Source organism: Poecilia reticulata, linkage group LG12 (genome assembly GCF_000633615.1).
Source record: "Poecilia reticulata strain Guanapo linkage group LG12, Guppy_female_1.0+MT, whole genome shotgun sequence".
Taxonomy (NCBI): domain Eukaryota; kingdom Metazoa; phylum Chordata; class Actinopteri; order Cyprinodontiformes; family Poeciliidae; genus Poecilia; species Poecilia reticulata.
In genome coordinates, this window is record NC_024342.1 from 23,709,822 (window position 1) to 23,730,170 (window position 20,349).

At 40.0% G+C, this 20,349-nt stretch overlaps 1 protein-coding gene across 1 annotated transcript in view; it reads right to left on the minus strand.

Annotated features, from left to right (window-relative positions):
• The window catches only part of rxraa (retinoid X receptor, alpha a), a 109,338-nt gene that overhangs the window by 11,810 nt on the left and 77,179 nt on the right, over positions 1-20,349 (minus strand). The window contains exons 4-6 of the mRNA XM_017307673.1: positions 10,890-11,040; positions 7,183-7,362; positions 2,578-2,747 (exon numbers count right to left, since the gene is read on the minus strand). Coding sequence (XP_017163162.1) covers positions 2,578-2,747; positions 7,183-7,362; positions 10,890-11,040 — 501 coding nt within the window. The remainder of the gene's footprint in view (positions 1-2,577; positions 2,748-7,182; positions 7,363-10,889; positions 11,041-20,349) is intronic.

The window sequence follows — 20,349 nt, forward strand, 5'->3', positions numbered from 1 at the left end:
TGTTGGGCTTCTCTCTCGTAATTCTGATTGCTACACTGCTGGACGGGACACGGAGAAAAATGGAATAAAAGTTCTTTTGCAAGAAGGATTTGGCAGCAGTTCACTTGCTTCTCTATAACGTTTTCGTAGTTTGCTTGCCATTTCTTATTAAACTGATTAATATCGAATAATCCCACAGGAGTTTGCTTAAACTTAGAAAGTATATGCAACTTCTAGTTCTGGACAGCTTGCAAAAGTTTCTTTTATCCGTTCAGAAGTCCTCTTGTGTTGGCGCTGGGCAGGCAGCAGACGCCGAGGGAGCCAGCATGACTGAGCGCAGACACACTCAGTGCATTACTGAGTCTTCACTGCCAGGCGCTCCCTCCTGAATCCTAACTCCTCCTCTTTCTCCCTTATGTCAACACTCATCTCCTACATTTCCATCTCCCCCCCACCAAAATAGTTCCCATTTACTCTCATAACATCCCTCACATTTCTACCTTTACTTCACAGGACATTTCCCTCCCTTCAGAAGCAGATAATTCCCACTCCCTCACTCCCTCACTCCCTCCCGCCTTCGGGTACTTTTGGTACAGCGCGGCTCCTCTGCTTCGCATGTTGCAACAGAATTCCAGAAAAAGCAGCGGCTTGTATGTGGGATGCTTTCAGGAACAGTCTGTCTGTTGCAATATTCATCACTCTTTAGTCTCCTCTGTGTCAAAGACTGATACCGGGAGCAGGACGAAGGAAACTCGCAGCTGAATAAAGAAAGTGAGCAGCTAAACCTGCGTTCTGAAGCAACAACCCCATCCAACACCAGATGAAAAAAAAAACTAAAACAAAAACAAAAACATTTGTAGCATATGAAATATTAACTATTTACAAGTAGCGTTGCCAAAAAAGCTGTTTTCTTACCTAAGTTTACTCGTTTTGCACTTAGTACAAAGAAGAAATATTTTTTGAACATTTTTCCACAGATGGAAAAGCTCTATAGATGATTCTAAAATATAAGTTACATCTTCACATTCATGCAAAATAGGATAACATTAGGATATTGTATAGAATCTCTTATTTTCCACAGGTTTAGAAATGCTTCTGTTTAAAAACTTTTACAAATATCCCTTATACTGTTTGTGTGGTTAAAAGAACTTAATGAAATATCAGATAAAGTGGCAGRGAGGCAGCATTATTCCAGAGTATAATAATGTGGTGTTGTCCCTCCCCCACTTGTTGCTCTGCACTGCTGGTCATCTGGTTGAAAGATATTTTTTGTAAGATATTAGGGCCACAATTATTCCCCAGATGAATACAAAGAAAACTGGCTAATATAAAGATAACAAGCTCGACGGCCAAAAGGATGAGTAATTTGGCCTTGTAGATAACTGCTTCAAAAACAAACTACTCAAAAAGGAAATGAGGAGGAGACAATTTTAAGAATCCCCGACATTAGAAACTAAAACAGACACACAGAGAACCAGGAAGTGCCACTCATGACTTATTCTGTGTCACATTTTCCGCCAAAGTCAGAAAGTAGATGTTGAAATACGACCTAATCTAACTTAAGCAACCAGGATAAATTTGGAAGTTGGACATTTTGACATAAATCAAAAGAAAAAAAGCTCTTGCTGTTGTAAAAAGTCTAGATAGTGTGGTGAAACTTGGAAAACTTAGCAGTTAATATGTTAATTTTTGATAATTGCTCTTGTAGGAGACTGCAAAGAGAGTAGAGAACAAGAATCCAGAATCCGACACCCGAACCTCGGACCAGCAGCTTCATGATGGCTAAAACTTTCCAGAGGAATAAACTCCATGCAGAAGTCTCTGCAGAAGTACAGGAACGAGCTGCTCCTCTTAGTAGCAGAAGTTTCTACTTCTGTATTTGTTTCTGCTTCTTTATTGAGTGACTTCTCAGTGCAGGCAGAAAGTACCTAGAGGAGACACTGAAATGCAGCCTTCACCTCCTGCACTGCAGAGTCTACAGGAGCTGCATTCATTACAACTTATTTCACTAAATCTGTAGGAAAATATGGTAATAAAACAGTGCACAGCTAATACAGTTCTAGCTTTGGTTCTGGCTGAATAATGCAGAACAAAACTGTAGAATATTCTGCACAATAAAAACCAACAGGAGCTTCAGCGAGTGTCTATAGTCTGAAACAAAACAACAACAACCAAGTATTGAATATAACTTTACTCTGATTATATGCTGTAGCTTTGTGAAAATATGCTACTTTGTGATTTTAGTTAAAAAAATAAATAAATTGCTTTAGACGTTTTGTAAAAATATAGTAACATTTTGCTATTTTTTAAGAATCTCATTATGTGAAAACACAGAAAAATAAAACAGAAGAAGTTTAAATTTTAACAGCTGTTTAGTCATCCTATCATTAAAGATTTGTCTTATTTCGCCTATTTAGTTTTGCTAATAAGCTGGAGGCCTTTTTTCATTTTACCAGTACTATATTAGTAACAAAAACACCCAATCCGACATCTAGAGTTAGAGGGCTTAAACAGGCAGAAGCAGAGAACAGCATCCATTCTCAGCCTGACGTGTTGCAGGAAGACACAGTGTGTGATCAGAGGAGAATCTGCGCTCACCGAGTTGGACGGCATCCCCAGGTTGGTCTCGATGTAGGTCTCGGTTTTGGGCTCCACCGCCTCCTCGGCCTCCAGGATCTTCTCCACGGGCATGTCCTCGTTCACGCAGCTGGTGGACTCCACCTCGTTCTCGTTCTTGTCCTTGGCTCGCTGGCGCTCCTCCTGGACGGCTGCATGTAACAAAACTGATTCCGTTCACTACTGCTGTTTACAGCTGCCGTCAGCACCCACCCAACATGCCTTCGAGTTCAGCTGAACGCCGTTTAGCTCCCGCGTGAAACGTGCCGGCAGGTATTTGGCAAAGCCAGACTTTTGATTAAAGCTGAAAGTTTTTATCAGGTTTCAAGCAGCAGTCTTTTTTTTTCTTTTCTTTAAAGTGTGCGTTGACTTTAAATAGAAGGATCAACAAAGCAGCGAAGAAACGTTCAGGGACTCCTTCCAGTTTCCACATCAAAGCAACCTCTGTTGTGCTCAATGACAAACAGCCATAGCCTTCTATATACAAATCCTTCATTCACACATAAATAATGCAAGGCCTTTCACTTCTCCCTTACACCACAAATACAGCGCCTTTCAGCAGTATTCGTATCACTTAACCGCGTCAAATTTCGACATATTTTTCTTAGAGTTTCTGCGTCGACCAACGCAAAGTAACTGACTCAAAGTTTTCGCTTTATTTGAAAAAGGAAAATCTGAAAAGTGTGGCCTGCAGGACAACCTTTTGCTTTTGTTAAAGCTGTAAATGTCATGCGGGAGTCTCTGTCAGATTTGTAAATAATGGCATTTATGCCGTTTTATGGATTAAATTGGACGGACAGTCTCTGGAAAACATCAATTCTTAAGTTTTGCAACCGATTCCCAATTAGATTTAGGTCTGGACTTGGACTGGGCCATTCTAACGCATGAATATGCTTTGATGAGACATTCCAGTTCTATATTTAGCTCCTCCACTCATCAACTTTAACTTTTGCACAGTATGATGCTGCCATTCCCATGTATCAGCATTGTGATGTTTTTTGTTTTAAGAATGATCAGTTGTTTCAGTCTGCTGTTCATTTCATTTTTTTGTTTGACTATCAGATAAAATAACATTTTGAAGTTTTTGGCTGCAATGTGATCAAATGCAACAAAGTTCAGAAAGTTTCAGGAATATAAATACTTTTCCAAGACTCTGTCAGTCCTTTTTACTTTTTCTTTAAAACAATAAAAAGCGGATGTTGAAATCAATGAGGACTTTGTTGTGCATTAAATAAATAAAAAAAAAGAGATATAAACACAACTGCGTTGATTTTGTCATCTGATTGAGTCGGAGACAGGAAATGATTTTGTTGCTGGGCAGACAGACAGACAGAGACTCATAGCTGAGGCGGGAGAAACCACATGTCCACCCTCGAGTGAAAAAAAAAAAAAAAGCAGCATGAGTATGTTTTTGTCTTTTCAGAAGGCTGTAATTTATTTCATCTGAGACACCGCAGATAAATGCTTAAACGCATTATGGCTTTTCATTTCAACTGCGGATTAATAGAGCTTTTATTTTTTTGTTAAACGTTACATAAAGGGAGACTTTTAGAAAGCTAATGTGAGCATCCACATTAGCTTTCGTATCACTTTCGTATCGAGCATCCAGGTCTGCACACACCCTTAAGACACACACATTACACACCGGGTGTGCAGGACGGCCTGTCTTCTTACGTTTTCCCTGCTCTGGTTTCCATTTCAGGTCGAGAACTGGAGAGGCCTCGGCCTTGTTGTGAGGGAAAGGGAAGCAGAGGTTGTCAGAGGAGAAGGAGAAAGGGGCCCCAGTTTTGGAGAAACGGCTGTCTGGCAGTGGAGGTCAGCCCAAGGGTAGAATACTTGTGTCGGAGTCACACAGAGGTGAGGAGGGCTGAAATCATGTTAGCTTTATTCTCCCCTCTTCCCTCCTCCTCTGCTGTCCTGACTGGGAGCGCATAAATTCATTTAATCCTGTTTTTCTGTGGATTCGCTTAGCCTTTTGGGCTACTGCTGCTGCCTTGTTCGCTAACCGCAGCCCTCGGGGTGCGGGGGGGAAAGGCGGTGGGGGTGTGGGGCTTGGGGGGGGGAGCGGGGAGTGAGGCAAGAGGTAGTAAACGATAATATCCTTGAACGAAGTACGGAGCCCAACAATGACATAAACAAAAGCGTGCGGGAGGGGACAGGAGTCCAAGATAAGGTCAGGAAAAATGGAGAGAAATCTGAAACACTTTCTTTGAGCTAAACAAGCCCTAAATAAAGCTGCATTGATGCGACACAACTATCGGTTTAAATGCTCAGCGTCGCACATGGCTTTAAAACAGGCCTTATTTTTTAACAAATGTGTAAGGATTTTTGTCTAGTTTTTAGTACAAACATCTTTGTACGCTTGAAATGAAACTAACTTAAAAGTAACTTTTCAGAAAGACATAGGAGCTTATTTTAAGTTAATATAGATGGAAAAAGTACTAGCTCCATTGGTGGAGCTGGAAATTTTTCAGCAAAATTAAAGAATTATTGACTTAAAGCAAGCTCCTATGTCTTGCAGAAAAAATTACCCGTAAGTTATTTTCATCTTATTTTCATAAGAAATTTTCACTAGAAATTGGACAAAATACCAGGTGAGACTTTGTGCTTTTTGCGGTGCACAGGTTGTAAATGGGAAGGAATAATTCACAGCAGGAAACATGCTGTGAAGATCTGGCTAATCTGACAGGCCTTGAAAGGAGAACGTCGGTTATAGAAGGAGTTAAGGTGAGACTCTAGAGGAGCTGCAAGAATCAACAGCTCAGGTGGCATAATCTGAGTAAGTATTTATGGCAGAGCTGAAAGAAGAAAATAAATCTTGATGCAAATCCAAAATAAGTCCTGTTTGCAGCAAACTTGTGGAAGAAGACGCCCTTTTCAGACCGTTCCAGCCAACATGTGTTTGTGGGCCCCGTATATTAAGTTGGCATATAGTGCTTTTTTTGTTCAGAACACTCTTTAGTTGACTAAATATGACAAAAATAAATGCATCCGCTGCAGTTCTTAGTTGTGTCTCAAATGATCTACTTAAAAAAAAACTGTTGAAATTGTAAAACAATTGTAACACCTGCATATACCCCAATTTTTATCCAGCCGTACTGTGGATCGAATTCATATGGAGCCATTATGAAAACTGTGGACATTTCCATCTGGGGGCTGTTTGTCAGAAAAACTCTTACCTAACATGTAAATCTTGGGAAGGCAGCTGGAAAACTGCAGCAGAAATAAGTTCTTTTTAGTTTTAATTTTTAGACTTTTCATAACCACGTCTTATTTTCCTTCCACGACTATCTTTGTGTTGGTCTATCACATAAAATCACAATAAAATACAGTGCAGTTTGTGGTTTTAATGTGGCAAAATGGAAAAAAATAGCTCAAGGGGTGTGACTACATTTGCAAGGCACCGTAATCTGCACTCTCCATTTGAAAACCTCTTAACCACAATGGAGAGACGCATTGATTTATTTGCTCAATGTGAGAAGGAGAGCTTAACAGCACTGCTGAGAGCACAAATATTTTTAACACCTTCATGGAGTGTTAAAATTCACACCTCACTGCTTGTTTTTTTCCCCCTCACATAACAAAACTCTCCTGGTTCCGTGGCCCGCTGTGGCCCGATCTCTGATGTCTCCACAGCGAGGCTCAAATCTGATCGACCGCCTCCGGCTTTAATCAAAGCTGTTCGTCGGGCAAGAGGGGCAGGAGAGAGCGAAACATCGCCGTCGAGTTCCAGGGAGTTCTCTTTGTCCAGAAGATGTAACAGTGACGTGCGAAAATTACCATGGCGACAATTTTTTTTTTTTTTTACATGAGCAAGGTCTCATTCAATGATAAATGTTTGCAGTTTGATTTTTTTGTTCAGTTGTGGTATGAACATGGATCAATGGTCCAAATTTATATCCACATAAACTAAAGAACTTTATGAAGAAAAAAGTGTTAATTCATAAAAACTGACATCAATTATAAATATGCTGAACAATTGACAACATTACCCTGTTAGCCTGAGTTTATATTTTTAGAAGTAGATATAATTAATTAAATAAAGACTCTTCATCATGTGTGTGACTAAATCACTAACTTGTTTTGAAAAAGAGGAAAAAGCCTTTGCATGACATACCTACGTATTATTGCTAGCACCTCTAACAATACCTTTAAAATAAATGTAGCTATATATATATATATATATTTTTTTTACATTCATTCATTCCTTTTTAAATGTTGATCAAGGTTTCTAGGAAGCTTAGCTCACTGGTCAAACATCTTTAATCTAAACGTTCGACTAATAAGTACTTTTCTCTTGGCACAAAGCGGATGAACTTTTCAAGCTTTTCTTTTTTTAAGGTATTTTTTAAAATTCATGCTGCTGCAATAAAAAAAAGAAGCTTGTTGAATAAATATCCTGCTTCAGAATCATAAACATTCGGCTCAGATGAAAGACTAACTCCGATCTCTTTCTGCTTCTAGAGGTGAAACCTAAATTAAAATACAGAACGATTTCTGAGGAGAAAACACACTGATTGAAGCAGGTTTGAACAGGATGGAGGTTTTGTTTAAGCAGGACTTTATCCTCAACGGTATGTGCTGTACCTTCTCTCTTCATGCCCATGGCCAAGCACTTCTGGTAGCGGCAGTACTGACAGCGGTTCCTCTGGCGCTTATCGATGACGCAGTCCTTGTTGTCGCGGCAGGTGTAGGTCAAGTCCTTGCGAACGGTTCGTTTGAAGAAGCCTTTGCAGCCTTCACAGCTGTAGACACCATAGTGTTTTCCTGGAAACGGGAGAAGACGGAGGATGTTTGCTTTGGGTTTTTAACAGGATGTTTCCTGGATTGTGCTTCACTGAGTCTCACGTCAGACAAAATACAGTAGAAAGAGCAATAAATCCAAGGCATGCATGAGATTATTATTCACCAAGTGAAGCAATGTAGCAAAAAAAAGTAAAGAAAATCAATATCGAGATGACTGGTATTACAGGGAATGGTAGAAATGACTTTTCCAATAATCCCTCCCATGTGTTGCTCTCTTTTTCACATTTTGTCACATTACAACCACAGAGTTTAATGTCTCTTATTGGGTTTTCATGTCTTGGACCAACATGAAGAAAAGTATAACAGTGAAGGAAAATCATATATCAAATAGAAATCTGAGGATCGTGACATGCATACAAATGTAGCTCCCATTGGTTTGATAAAACGAACACTGACTGAACACACCATTCTTAAACTGAAACATGGTGGTGGCAGCATCATGATGTGGAGGATGCTTTTTTTCTGCAGGGACATGAAGGACCATTCTGAATAAATACTTAAGTGGAGGTTCAGATTAGAGCAGAAAAAAAAAACACTAAACATGCAGCCAGAGCTAAAATAGACTAAATTTTATTCTGGAGATGTAAAAAGCTGCTAGACATATAGTAACTGAGGAGCTGAAGACATGTACATGCCACACTTTTCAGATTTTTATTTGCAAAACTAAACAAATAAATTAAATTAAATAAAACAGTCGATCACCACCTATTCACAGTTCATTATTTGTGCATTTAGCTTTACCCTGGCCGGTATTTGCAAACCAGTCAATCCAGGAGCTCCATTCTCTTTTCCCAGTTTTCTCTGTGTGTATTAATGCATATTAAAGTACATTTAGTGTTTAAACTATTAAAATAGGCAGCGTTGTTTGAAGGCATCTGAAGTATTTGTGGATTAAAGCCATTCACAGATGGTTGTGGTTCCTAACTACCAAATTACATGTTGGTCTAAGACATAAATTCCCCCCAAAGCAAAGTAAAGGTTTGTGTCTGTGACATAAAAATACATGAAGATTACATCTGTTTTTCACCTTGGGTGAGAGCAGGCATCCTAATGCTCTCCACAGGTGCTTATTTATGTGACACACAGCTCTGAATAAATAACTAAGAAGAACTGCTGCACTCAAGTTGTGCTCAAAACACAAAAACAGCTGCTAGCTAACAACCTGCTACTTACACTGAAGACACGGCGCTAACGCGCAGCCATGTTAGCAGCATGTGGGAGCTGTAGTTCGATAAGCATCTGATCATAATTATTTCTTTGTTCTGTCAAAGTGAACAGACTCTTGAGTTCGTAGTTTATGTTGTGGTTGTGAGAGGAAACAAAGGCTCAGTGAGGACAGATTCCACCAGGACTCTGTTCTCATGTCGGCCTCTTGTTCCCAACAGCCACGGCTTTTGTTTTTTATGATGGATGGAGCCCATTTTCCGTCTTCAGAGTTGCTCAAACTGTTTCTTTGTTCAATATCTGCCACTTGGACCACCGGAGAAGATAAATAAAGCCCTTGAGCAGCACCAAATGAAGCATGACTTGCTATTTAACACTGTTTTGATTCTCCCTCCTCCCCTACCGGGCGGAAGCAACTCCGATGACGCAGGATGACAACAAAATTCACCTAACCCCTAAAGGTTAAAAGCTTTTAACGGGCTTCCCTGGAAAAATGATTCAACAGTCATCTATTTGTTTATGCTGGAAATGCTGGAAAAATAAGGAATTGATTAAATGTTTGACTCTGCAAAAACCTTTAGAGTTACTCAGTTACTCTAGGTCAAACAATAACTGATGATTATCATAACTTTGGAAGAAAGATGCTTTGTTAAACAGCACTTTCAGCAATGTCAGATTTGACTTTTCAAATCAGAGTAAACAATTTTGAAATATTAAAAGTGTAACCAATGTATTTTGCTGATTTATTCTGCATTTTTTAAAGCCATATGTGTTTTGTATTTGACACTGAACAATAATATATTTCTATTCGGTTCAGTCTGTTTGATTTCACCTCCAGCTGCACCTCTGTCAGGTTTTATTTTTCTCCCACTAATAACATCAACGTTGTGCAGTTTCCCGCACATGCAGTACTTCTGTATTTCAGTAGAAGTTGATGTGAGGTTTGGTTGCTTCTAACTTTAAGATCTTTTGCCTCGTGATTTATGTTGGTTGTGAAGCGCCTCCTTGCTGTAGCCTTCATGTGCTGCCCCCCCAGCCCCCACCCAAAGTGTGGCCTGACTCTGGCTTCCCTACCACATAGCAGAGATTTCTGAAGAATTACGCTGACTGTTGTCCTTCCAGGAGGAGTCCCACTGCAAGAAGCGGCAGTCTGTAGTTGTGCCAGAGTGGTCAGCGGGGTTGCTCTCTGCCGACCATCGTGTTTAGATCTCCTTCGGAGGTTTTCTAGTGCGGCTCCAGAAGGATTAAGCCAGATTTGGGGTAGTCCGACTTCCTTTTAATTAGGTAATAATGAGAGACGGTGTCATCCGAGCTGTTTACAGATTATTTCAAATCTTCCAGGGATCAACAGCTCATGATAATATAATCAGGGACAGAGTGGGGTAGAGTTTCTTTTCTGTTGATTTTTGATGAGCTCATAAAAACCCCCAACAGGAGACCAATAAAAACAGAGTTTAGGAGAGATATTATTATTATTTTATGGGGATGTTTTGACCTTCACGAACATAGACTTCACAAATGTCAATAAAAAGGATTGAGCAAGCATATTAATGAAGTTTAGTGAATGGAAAAAGTGAAGTAGTGAAAAATTAAGAGGCTATAACTGACGTATTATTTGTGCTGACTAAAAGAATATATTAATTAGCCCCACAGCAGTCACATGTCCATGTGTGGTTTCTTTTAAAGCAATGACTCCAACCAAAGTCCACACCGTATAAATCTCCCTAAAAATGTTTAATGAGTTGCAGACATCCCTGTTGCTTTTGCAAAACCTTTTCCTTCCACTCAACTTTCCAGTTATACAAATACCTCCGACACTGTGCCTTTTGAATCTACTCTTACTGCTTGGTTGGACTTTGTTTAACAATTCTCTCCAGGACTTTTTTACAGTTTCTACTGTATTTTTTCCTTTCACTCAATTTCTCACTAATGTGCATGGATGCAGCACTCCGTGACTTACCCTTGCTTTCTATCTTACCATTTAAGATTGATTATCCTAAAGAAAAATCTGTTTTTCTAAGCTAAAGTGACCATTTTGAATGCTTAAAATATAGCATTCTGTGTGTAATAAATATACAGAATATATGAACACATTTTTATCTTTATTGGTAAATAGTGGCCTTTATTTATGAGTAGCAGGACAGGAAGTAGGGCAGCGAAAGGGAATCGAACCCAGTGGTGTTCCTGCTCCGCCACCGAGCTGAGCGAAACTGCAAAAATTCACTTTTTGAATGAAACGACTAATTGAACTTGCCAACGACATTCCGACTGACTGAGACACACTTGTGCTGTACTGACGGCCGTCCCGGCGTCGGTGCACTCACCTGAGGAGCGGTCGCCACAGATGGCGCAGATGTGTTTGGTGAGCGACAGAGCCGTGCCTGAGGGCTGAGCGGGCACCTTCATCACGCCATTGAGGCCCAGCGGGGGCTTAATGTCCTCCGTGCTGCTGACCGAGTTCATCGGAGAGTTCAACTGAAACACCAACACACACAAACACACACCCCGACGGGTCACAAAAGCAGACCCTCTGAACTCAAAACAGGCAATATCACACACCTCACTGCACAGCGGCTGCTAGCTAGCGCCTGTGGAGTTAAATACATGTTACTTAAAGGAGGCATTACGGTGAAGTTTGTCGTGTGGAGCTTTAACCAATTGACCAAACTTAAGAAGAAGAAGAAGAGAAAAAAAGAGGAAATTATGTAAAGTGAATTATTAGCAGTCCCAGAAGTCTTCTTCCCTCCTCTCTTCGCTCCTGTTTTAGATCTAAATCTGGTGCGGCGGGGATGCTGCACCACTCAACCTCAGAAACTCTTTTATTCATGCCCCCTACAAGCCCCGCTGGCTCCAAAATGCTCGGTGCTAGCATAACTACGCTGCAAAATTTAACAGCACAGCGGAATAAAGAGGCAGAATTTGTTGCAGCAGCAGTGCAAACTGCAGCTTTTAAACACAACTTCAGCTGCTGCCTGATACCTTTTGTCTGAGAAATGTTCTCCCAAAGAGGCCTCTCCTTGCCTTCTGCTGAAACCGAAAAGCCAGGAGGGTCAAATTATTTCAACTGCCTAAATGTCGCTTCCAGAGAGGATAAATGTTGCATGGCTGGATGCATATACTTCACAATGACTAAACGCAGTTCATTACACAAGCTAGCCAAAAGAACTACCTCATAACAAAATGAGAAATGTGAAAGTCTGCTGGTTCAGCACAAGCTGGCAAAGCAACTGAAAGCTGTTTTATTAAATATATTCATGTGGACAAGAACTTTGTCAGCTGGAGAACGTGCTCTGGGTGTAGGACAGAAAATAATTGTGTCTTTGAAGGAGTTTTAAAATCTCTAAGTGATACCAAAGCATGTTTGCGTTGTACTCTGAATTTTATCGTATGACCAAGGTTCAAGATAAGAGGATATAGTTCTACAGAGTTCAGAACAAAGTCTGGCAGAGAAAAGAGAAACCAACTCATTCATCACAAATCATTGCAAGAGTTTGAAGCTTTGAAAACGTAAAAGCTTTGAACTTAAATATATATATATATATATATGATCAAGTGCCAGGAAACCAAATTATCAAGTACAGGCTGTTAATCTATTAATCTAGTCCATGTAGAATAAAATAAACCAGGCGAGTTGTCAAACAAAACTGAGAACTTTATGCATTTGTTCCATTTACAGGTTTTGGGGTTATTTTTTTTAGCACTGGTGTATCTAAGTCCATAATGCAATTCAGCAATTTTCATTAGACCTTCCAGCTCTGGGTTAGAAAACTCCCTTACAGTAATACAGAGCATTATGCTGCTGTTCTCACAGGGCTGCTGTGGCTCCAGGCCTCTTTTTTCATCTTTTTTTTTAAAACTCCACCAGCCCAGAATATGAGTCCTGTTTAACAGCATCGCTATGAAAAACGCAGCTTCTGCAGTCCATCCATGAACAGAAATACTCCTGACCACAGTGCTTCACCATCAGCTAAAATAGAAAAATTCAAAAATACAGATTTCCTTGCTTCCTTTCATCCATGTTTCTGTATGATTTAGCGTGACATATGGAGAGTTACAGCAACTCTGGGAACATGAGCAGAGTTTCAGACTGAAAGGGTTTGAATTACTGACAGATATTTCCCAGACGCATCCACAAAAATGGATGATTTTACTGCGACACAGGAATATCTTTAGGTCACCAGGCTGTGACATCACCTCCTGGTTTGACCTTCACAATTTATTATTTCACAAAAACACAAAAATGTGACACACAATCAAATATTAATGCTTCGAAAAAGATTTAATCAGAAAGAAAAAGTCAGTTAGTTAAAAAAAGGGAAACTTTTTTATGGTTTATAGTTGGAAAAATCACAAATCACAAAATGAAACATAAATGGCCTACAAAATCTGACGTGGCAGTTGTTGAACAGTCAGTGACACCATTCACGAGGATGGTAAGTCACATTAATAGCAATAGAAATAATAATAATATTAATGGAAAGTTTAGTGGAAGGAAAAAATGGAGAAATCTCATGTCGTCTGCTACTGTTGGTGTTTTACCAAAGTAAGCACAGGTAAATGCAAATCTGGTTCTTCCTCAAGACATCAGCAAAGTCACAGGCTGATGTTTACATACTAACCCCGCCTTTTTGCAGTGATTCATGAAAAAGTTGCCCTAATCATGTGCTGTACAGTATACATTTCAAGAAGCTGATATTTCAGCATTAAAAGTAATTTTTTATTCACCTCCTCTAATATTATAATTATAAATATACCCCTGTCATATGTTGAAAAAACACTATTTGTTCAAAAAACCAAAGAAAATCAAGAAAAAAAGGGGAAAAAAGACCTTATCTGAGCTATAAAAGCTGAAAACATGACATGACTGCACGTTCATTTACAGGATTACAAACACCCACACACACACACTCACAGTATGAGGTCTTACCTCCCTCAAATGTCTGACTCTAGTTTTTTTTTCCCCCCGTAGCGCAGCACTCGTAGAGCTGTCTCCTCGGCTGGGATTGTCTCTATCAAACCCTCTGTCTGCCTGACAGAAAAGATTCTGCCTCTCACAGGCTATTTTCAGTAAACTTGCAACTCAATCCCACCAAGACAGAGGCAGAAAGCCTGGGAGGGGTGGGCAGACTGGGGCCCGGGGGGTTTCTTTCTCTATTGCCAATGGCAATAGAGACAAGGCGAGGGGATTAAAGTAGCTCAGGACCAGTACTGGAAATAGAATACATGAGCTCTCCCTTACAACACACACACAAACACACGCAAACACATGCAAACACACACACACGTGATTCTTGATAGGGAGGTATATCAGCTGTAGGTGCAACTACACCGCTCAGGGAAACCCCAGCTACAATACTTTCCTCAGCACACAGGGTCAAAGGCTAAAAAGAAGCCTTAGACTTGAGCTTAATCAGAATATGGAAGAGGAACGATTCATTTCAAGGCCTGAAATGTAGGACAGAAGATTTCCCGAGGAACAATGTACAGCGTGAGCGGCTGGAACGCTTCGTGAGCTGCAGGTGTTACGTAACGTGCCGTGAAGGACGTCTAACTGGTACAGTTTCTGCTAGCGGGTGTCGAATTCGTCGCAGAACTGTTGCATTTTGATTATATGTTCTGTGCTGGAACACGGAACGTCGCATTAAAACAAATTACATTACGAGTTTCCTGGGGGGGAAAAAAGTGTTCAATTGTTAGCGTGCTAAGACACACGGTGGAGGAGTCGTCCTTCGAGGCAACAGAGGACGAAAAGGAAAGAAGAGCCGAAACAGAAGAAGCCTCAGCCTAAGACGGGCTTAGCGTGATTCAGTCAGAGCGCCGCGCCGCAACGGCACTTCAAACGGGAGAAATCAACTCCTCAAGTGGATCTTCACCTGTTTTTTATTCAAGGGCACCTTGGTTAAAATCGAGGAACTTATCTTTAACTGTTTTCTTCCAAAACGCTGTAATGGAACTCCTTCATAAGGTTTTCCATTATGCAGCAGGAGCGGCATATCCAGGAATAGAGCGCTCTACTTTACAATCCACTGTCACAGATCTCACTGCTCGCCGCCGTATCGCCGACTGCAAGCTGCTTATCTTAAGTATGATTAATTTTTTGTAGCTTTAATTTGCCTCGAAGCGTGAAGCTTTAAAGAAAAAACATCCAAAAATAGAACGTGAAGTGCCAGGAAGTCAGCGGGCAGCGTTCAAAATCCCCTGTTGAAAGAAGGGAGAGGCCTAAATGGCAAACTCAGGAGAGGTGAGGACAGGGATCAGGTCGAGATCTCACCTCCAGATAACCCCCGCTGCCCTTTCACCTCTGACACCTCGTGACGATCACTTCCTCCTAAAAGCAAACTTATCTGGACAGACAGCTCCGCAAAGCGCGCGGGAGGAGCGAGGAGGAACTTTCTTCTACTCGCTGCGGTGTGTGTGTGTTTGTGTGCGAGAGTCTTATCCGGACACACATCGGCAGAGACAGTGGATCGGGTTTCACACAGGGAGGCCTGTTAATGGACCCCTGACTAGCCTGTGTGCCTTCAGGGGATCGCAGTGAGACAAGCCCATCTCTCCTGGGACCGTTTGAATATCAGACACCGGTTTTGAACGCAAACGGCTCACAAATGTTTATCCGTGGAAACATTCATCCCGCTTCTCTATGTGGATGAACTTGCAGAATCAGAATGCAGGAAAGGACAATTTTGAGAAGAAAAACATGTTTTTCGATAAAAAGTCTTCGTGCCAAGACAAGACGGCTGTTCAGTTGAAGCAAAATAAATGTATTTTGCAAAATATTAATTGGAAACACTTTTTTTTTTTTTTACATTACAAGAGTCAAGTGATCAACACTGAATCAATACTTCTACGATAGTCAATAGCTACTTTTCCCACTGATGGGTTGGCAACACTGCATCAAACTCAAAGTCAGCGGCAGGCTGCAGATTTTCTCGAAACACCTGTAGCTTAGGTTTTCTTGGACACAGTTTATCATTTCCTCACAGCCATGTTACTTTTTCGACTCAAATTTGATGGTAAGCGGAAAAGAGAAAACAAGCAGATACGAAAACTATTCCTGGATATGCAGTCAACAAGGCCGCATCACGAATCCACCTTTTAGAAATCTCGATTTTTGGCGCCAAAAACTCGGTTTCTATAGAGGCGGAAGGTGCAAATGCAGCAGAAAATCTTTTATCTTGGACATTATCCACATTAGTGAGGACCAAGTGAGCAAATAATTATTTATCAACCATTAACAAAATCCTTCTGTGGTTACATAAAAATTCCTTTAAAGCAATCCTTTCTGTAAAACAACTTCATGATTATTGTCGCAGACTGTAATAAAACACAGTCTTGGCTCTCTCCTAGTGGCTTAGCAGCAGCAGACATGATTCCAGACAGCTCCGAGGTTTACAACTCACCCCATGCTGTGCCACAACAGATAAAACGAAGCTCTACTGGCTCAGTTTAGATACATGTGTGTGTGTGTGTTATGAGAGAGCTGGTGTGGAGTTCTCTTGCTGAGGAAAAAAGGCGATTTTATTGAGACTATCAGTGGCATAAAACAGCTGAACCTGATGGGGCAAAGTGGAAATGTGCAGCGACTTTCAGCTGTTGCGTCATCTCAGCGTGGCAGAATCTGAGAGTGTTTTCTTCGGCGTTTTCAGCATTTGTGAGAGCGCACGCAGAGCTCGGGTGCATTTCAAACATGCGTTTGTATGTTTTTGTTGCGTGTGAGCTCCAGAGTGTGTGATCTTGTGTGTGCAAGCAGACCTGACTGTAACACACACTCCACCATGCATGCAGTTGATTCTGTGCTTTCAGGCTTCTTTCTGTGAGTCCTGAAGAGGATATGATGTTGCTTTATGTGGAACAGATCCTCACATGTGGGCAAATATCACACTGCTCAATTCACAAAAACTTGCACCATATGTTGCATCTTTTCCCTCTAAACATATTGCATTGCATTGTGACCAAACATCTCTGTGTTGATCAAGGATTATTGTTTGACTTGTCTTGTGGTTTAATAAGGTGTAATTTGATTCAATTTTATTCATTTTAAGACAGAAGAAATGTTCTCCTTCAACCTTTCCTCCATTTTTTCCAATCAGCCGGTTGAATCTTTGTGGGTTTTCTTTCTTGTAGTTTCTCTGAACACTGTCTGACTTTTTGGGGAATTTGCCATTACGTCCGGCCTGAGTTAATTAGTAGTCGTTTTAAATGTTTCCACTTAACACCATAATGTGACTGTAAATTCTCTTTAATGGCCGTATAACCCTTCCCCGATTGATGTGAGGCAGACTCTGCTTCTCTAACATGATTATTGATGTCTTTCCTCCTTGACATTGTGCTAACACGCACCTGCATGCATCAGTCCTGATTATGTATAATCACCTTGGTGATCATCAACTATTCAGTCTCTTGAATGAACGGTACCTGACTATTAGACATAGCTGTTTATAGCTAGCTATATTGGCAATTATTAAAACTAGTTTTCCATTACTGTAAATAGAATTGAAATATTGTTCAACAATGTCTCGGAAATAATGCATGCATGCATAAACTTTTTAATGTATTCTGTCCAATCGTGCAAGTACTACATCCAAGCGATCCCTAAGGTGTTTTCCCAAATGTTGGTTTGCCTCCGTTTGCGTGTGTGTGCGTGGGTGTGTGTGTGTGTGTGTGCTGAGAAAACAGTTCAAAAGTTCAAACATAAAGTCAAAATCTGGCAGTATTTACATTTATTGTGAAACTCTATTTAGGACATGAATGTCATCTTTTATTAAAAACTTGAGATCATGTAGCTTGTTTTTGGATCCAACAGCCTTCTCAGCATGAAGATGAGATCCAGTCCAGGCATTCATTTTCTGCATGTATGCAATCATCTGGTGATAGATCATATCTTTCTAAGTGTGCTCTGCTGTGCTGCATGAGAATGAGCAGAGGCAATTTCTTTTGTCAAACTGCACATAATCCAGTAATAATTCAAGGGGTATTTTTGTGTCAAACCACGACGGCGTTTAGGAATTCTTTGATTAATTCCTTCCTGTCTGTCCCTGAGTAGATAATGGAGTGGGTAAATCCCTGTGCAAGTGATCCAGCTTTTAAAAGACTTCTTTACTTGAGTATTAAGGTGTCACATAGCCACTGTGTTCAATATTCTTTAATGACTATTTCCACCTTGAAACTGAGAAGCAAACAGGTTTTTATTCTTCTGCCTTATTAGGTCTTTAAACAAGCATGAAATGGGATAAAAGCAGACGGACAGAACAGCAGTCACACAGTCTGGTCTTTGCTGTGCGCTTATTGAGGTCCAGACAAGTTAAATGTCTTTCAAAGAATGAATGAATCGCAAAACTCTAGTGCTGCCAGGGATTTGGTTCCTTTTATTTTATTTTATTTTTTTAAAGGACAGCGGTCCAGAATTAAAACACCCACTGCCAATTCACTGACACCCACCACAGAATGTCGCTGTTAAATTATTTTACTGGACGATAAACTGTCCCAGTAATTACTGTGATAAACAATAATGTTGTTTTGAAACCATTTTCAAGTAGTGTGTTGGTAATGGCATAATAATGCATGTTTTCCCCTCGCATTTTGTYGAGAACAGTTAATGTAAAAACTGGAAGGTATTTTGAATATCCGAAATAAAATACAAAAAAATTTTTAAAATACATATAATGGAAATAAAAGCCACTGATAATCGAAAACATCTATTGATTTTTTTTGTAAACAAAATTGCTGTAACTTTTGATTTTGATTGTTAATATAAAAAAAAATATTAAATGCAACTCAATTTGATTTATCATGCGATTAACTGGTTAATTGCAGCAAACACCCCACACTAATGCAGCTTTCCAAGCGAAAGAAACCCAGACCATGTTCTGTACTTTGCATGTGAAGCTTTTTTCTACTAAGCTTTTTCCTTCCACTCAATTTTCCATGCTTGTACATCTATACAGATTACAGGAATTGTCTTTTTGTGGTGTCAGTGACTCTCTGTTAGGACATCTGTCAAAATAGCAATCTTCTCCACCATTTTGTAAGCAACGGCATAATATTTCTCCACTCCAAATAGTGATTTTAATAKACTAAAATGTACCTGTTCATCTCAATGAAGCACTCTTAGGATTGTTTTTCACATTTGTGTCATTCGGTCTCAGATTTTTATTCTAGTGTGTGCATATTTATGAGTCAGAAATGCTTTGGGGATGGTGTTTGTGCTGGATACCAAATTAATTTGCAAAATGAGGCCGTCTGATTCTTAACAAAAAATGTAAACTGTGTTTCTAGCTCATATTTGCCTCTCTTTCTCCATTATTGTTTAAAATCATCACAAAGAGCAAATAATAACGGAGATAAACAAGACATTTAAATAAAAGAAACATGGGGAAAAAAATCCACTCACTAAMTTCACCTTTCACATGTGGGAGAGAGTCGGTATTGTTCTTCACAGACATGCCACGGTGTACATGTCAGCCCACAGACAGTATTGTGTTGCAGTAAGATCACACCAATAGATGCAATTAGATCCAAAAGAGATTATTCCAAGCTCTAAAATAAATGTGTTCCCCTGAGGCACGTCAACCGCAAAGCCATGCGCCTGCTTTCGTAGAACATTGTTTGAAACCTAAGCCTAATGTAACGGTTTCTGTTGCCCTGTAGATATGCATATGTTGGCACCTACTCTGAGCTTCCAWCACAAGTCGGATCAGAACAACAAGTCCTGGAGTTTCAGTGCAGCTTCAAAGTGAATTACAGTATTAAAGCCGTTTGGTTAAAAAATATGTCACGTTGTCCCACAGTCTTGAGTTTATCATCAGGATCAAATAATGTAGTTTCAATCTCATCTACGTGACACATTGCATTCTGTAAATGTGAATGATGGATCTGAAAATAGGATGAAATATGGTGTTTTGCAGGATTCAGTTCTAGGTCCAGTTCTGTTTTTTTTTTCCCTAAACATCCTTCATTCAGGATTAAATGACACCCATAAAGAACATCACCATCTACAAGTGTGCTTTAAAGACAAACCATGGGATGTCTAGTAAACCAAAGTAATCAGTCTTTGGATGGCTTCTTCCCGTATCTTAATCCACCATGTTCAAATGCTCAATCATCCCAAACTCGCTTCTTGAATATATGATGGTAGGTAGGTTCCCCGTCTCCAGTGACCTYCAGAAATTGCACAAGTCAATACAGCAGAATTTACAGTCGGTAAATCTGCAGCAACTGTATGATGTTATCATCTCAATCTGGGCCAAAATCACTAAGAATGTTTGAAAAACTGAAGAATTAGGACTCTTCTGAAAGTGAAAGAAGGTCCAACCCGTTACTGGTAAAGTATATTTTTATTTTATTATTGCTAGCTTTATGTTTTATACATCAATCTATTATATTTGAATCCTTGTTTATTCTTTGTGTAAAGCATCAAACGCTACAATTATGCTTGAAAAGGGCAATTAAAATAAAGTTTTGTCAGGTTTCATCTCCAAATCAGAACCTAGATTTTGTCAAAACAAATAATTGAAAGCCAAATAAAGCACCGGAAATGTGCTGTGCTGTTTTCCTTTTTCACAAATAAACCTATGGTCTGAGTGGAGGCCTTTGCTCTCCGTGCGTTCATGCCACTTCGACTTCTTTACAAAAACAATTCCTACATATATTTCAGACTGAAAGCCCTCTCTGGMAGGAACTTGAGTTTTGTCCCAACAATGGGTGGAACGATTATAATATGGAACAGATGCAGCAGAGTCTGCTTGTACTTCTCAAAATAAGGATTTGCGTCAAAGACGAGCAAAG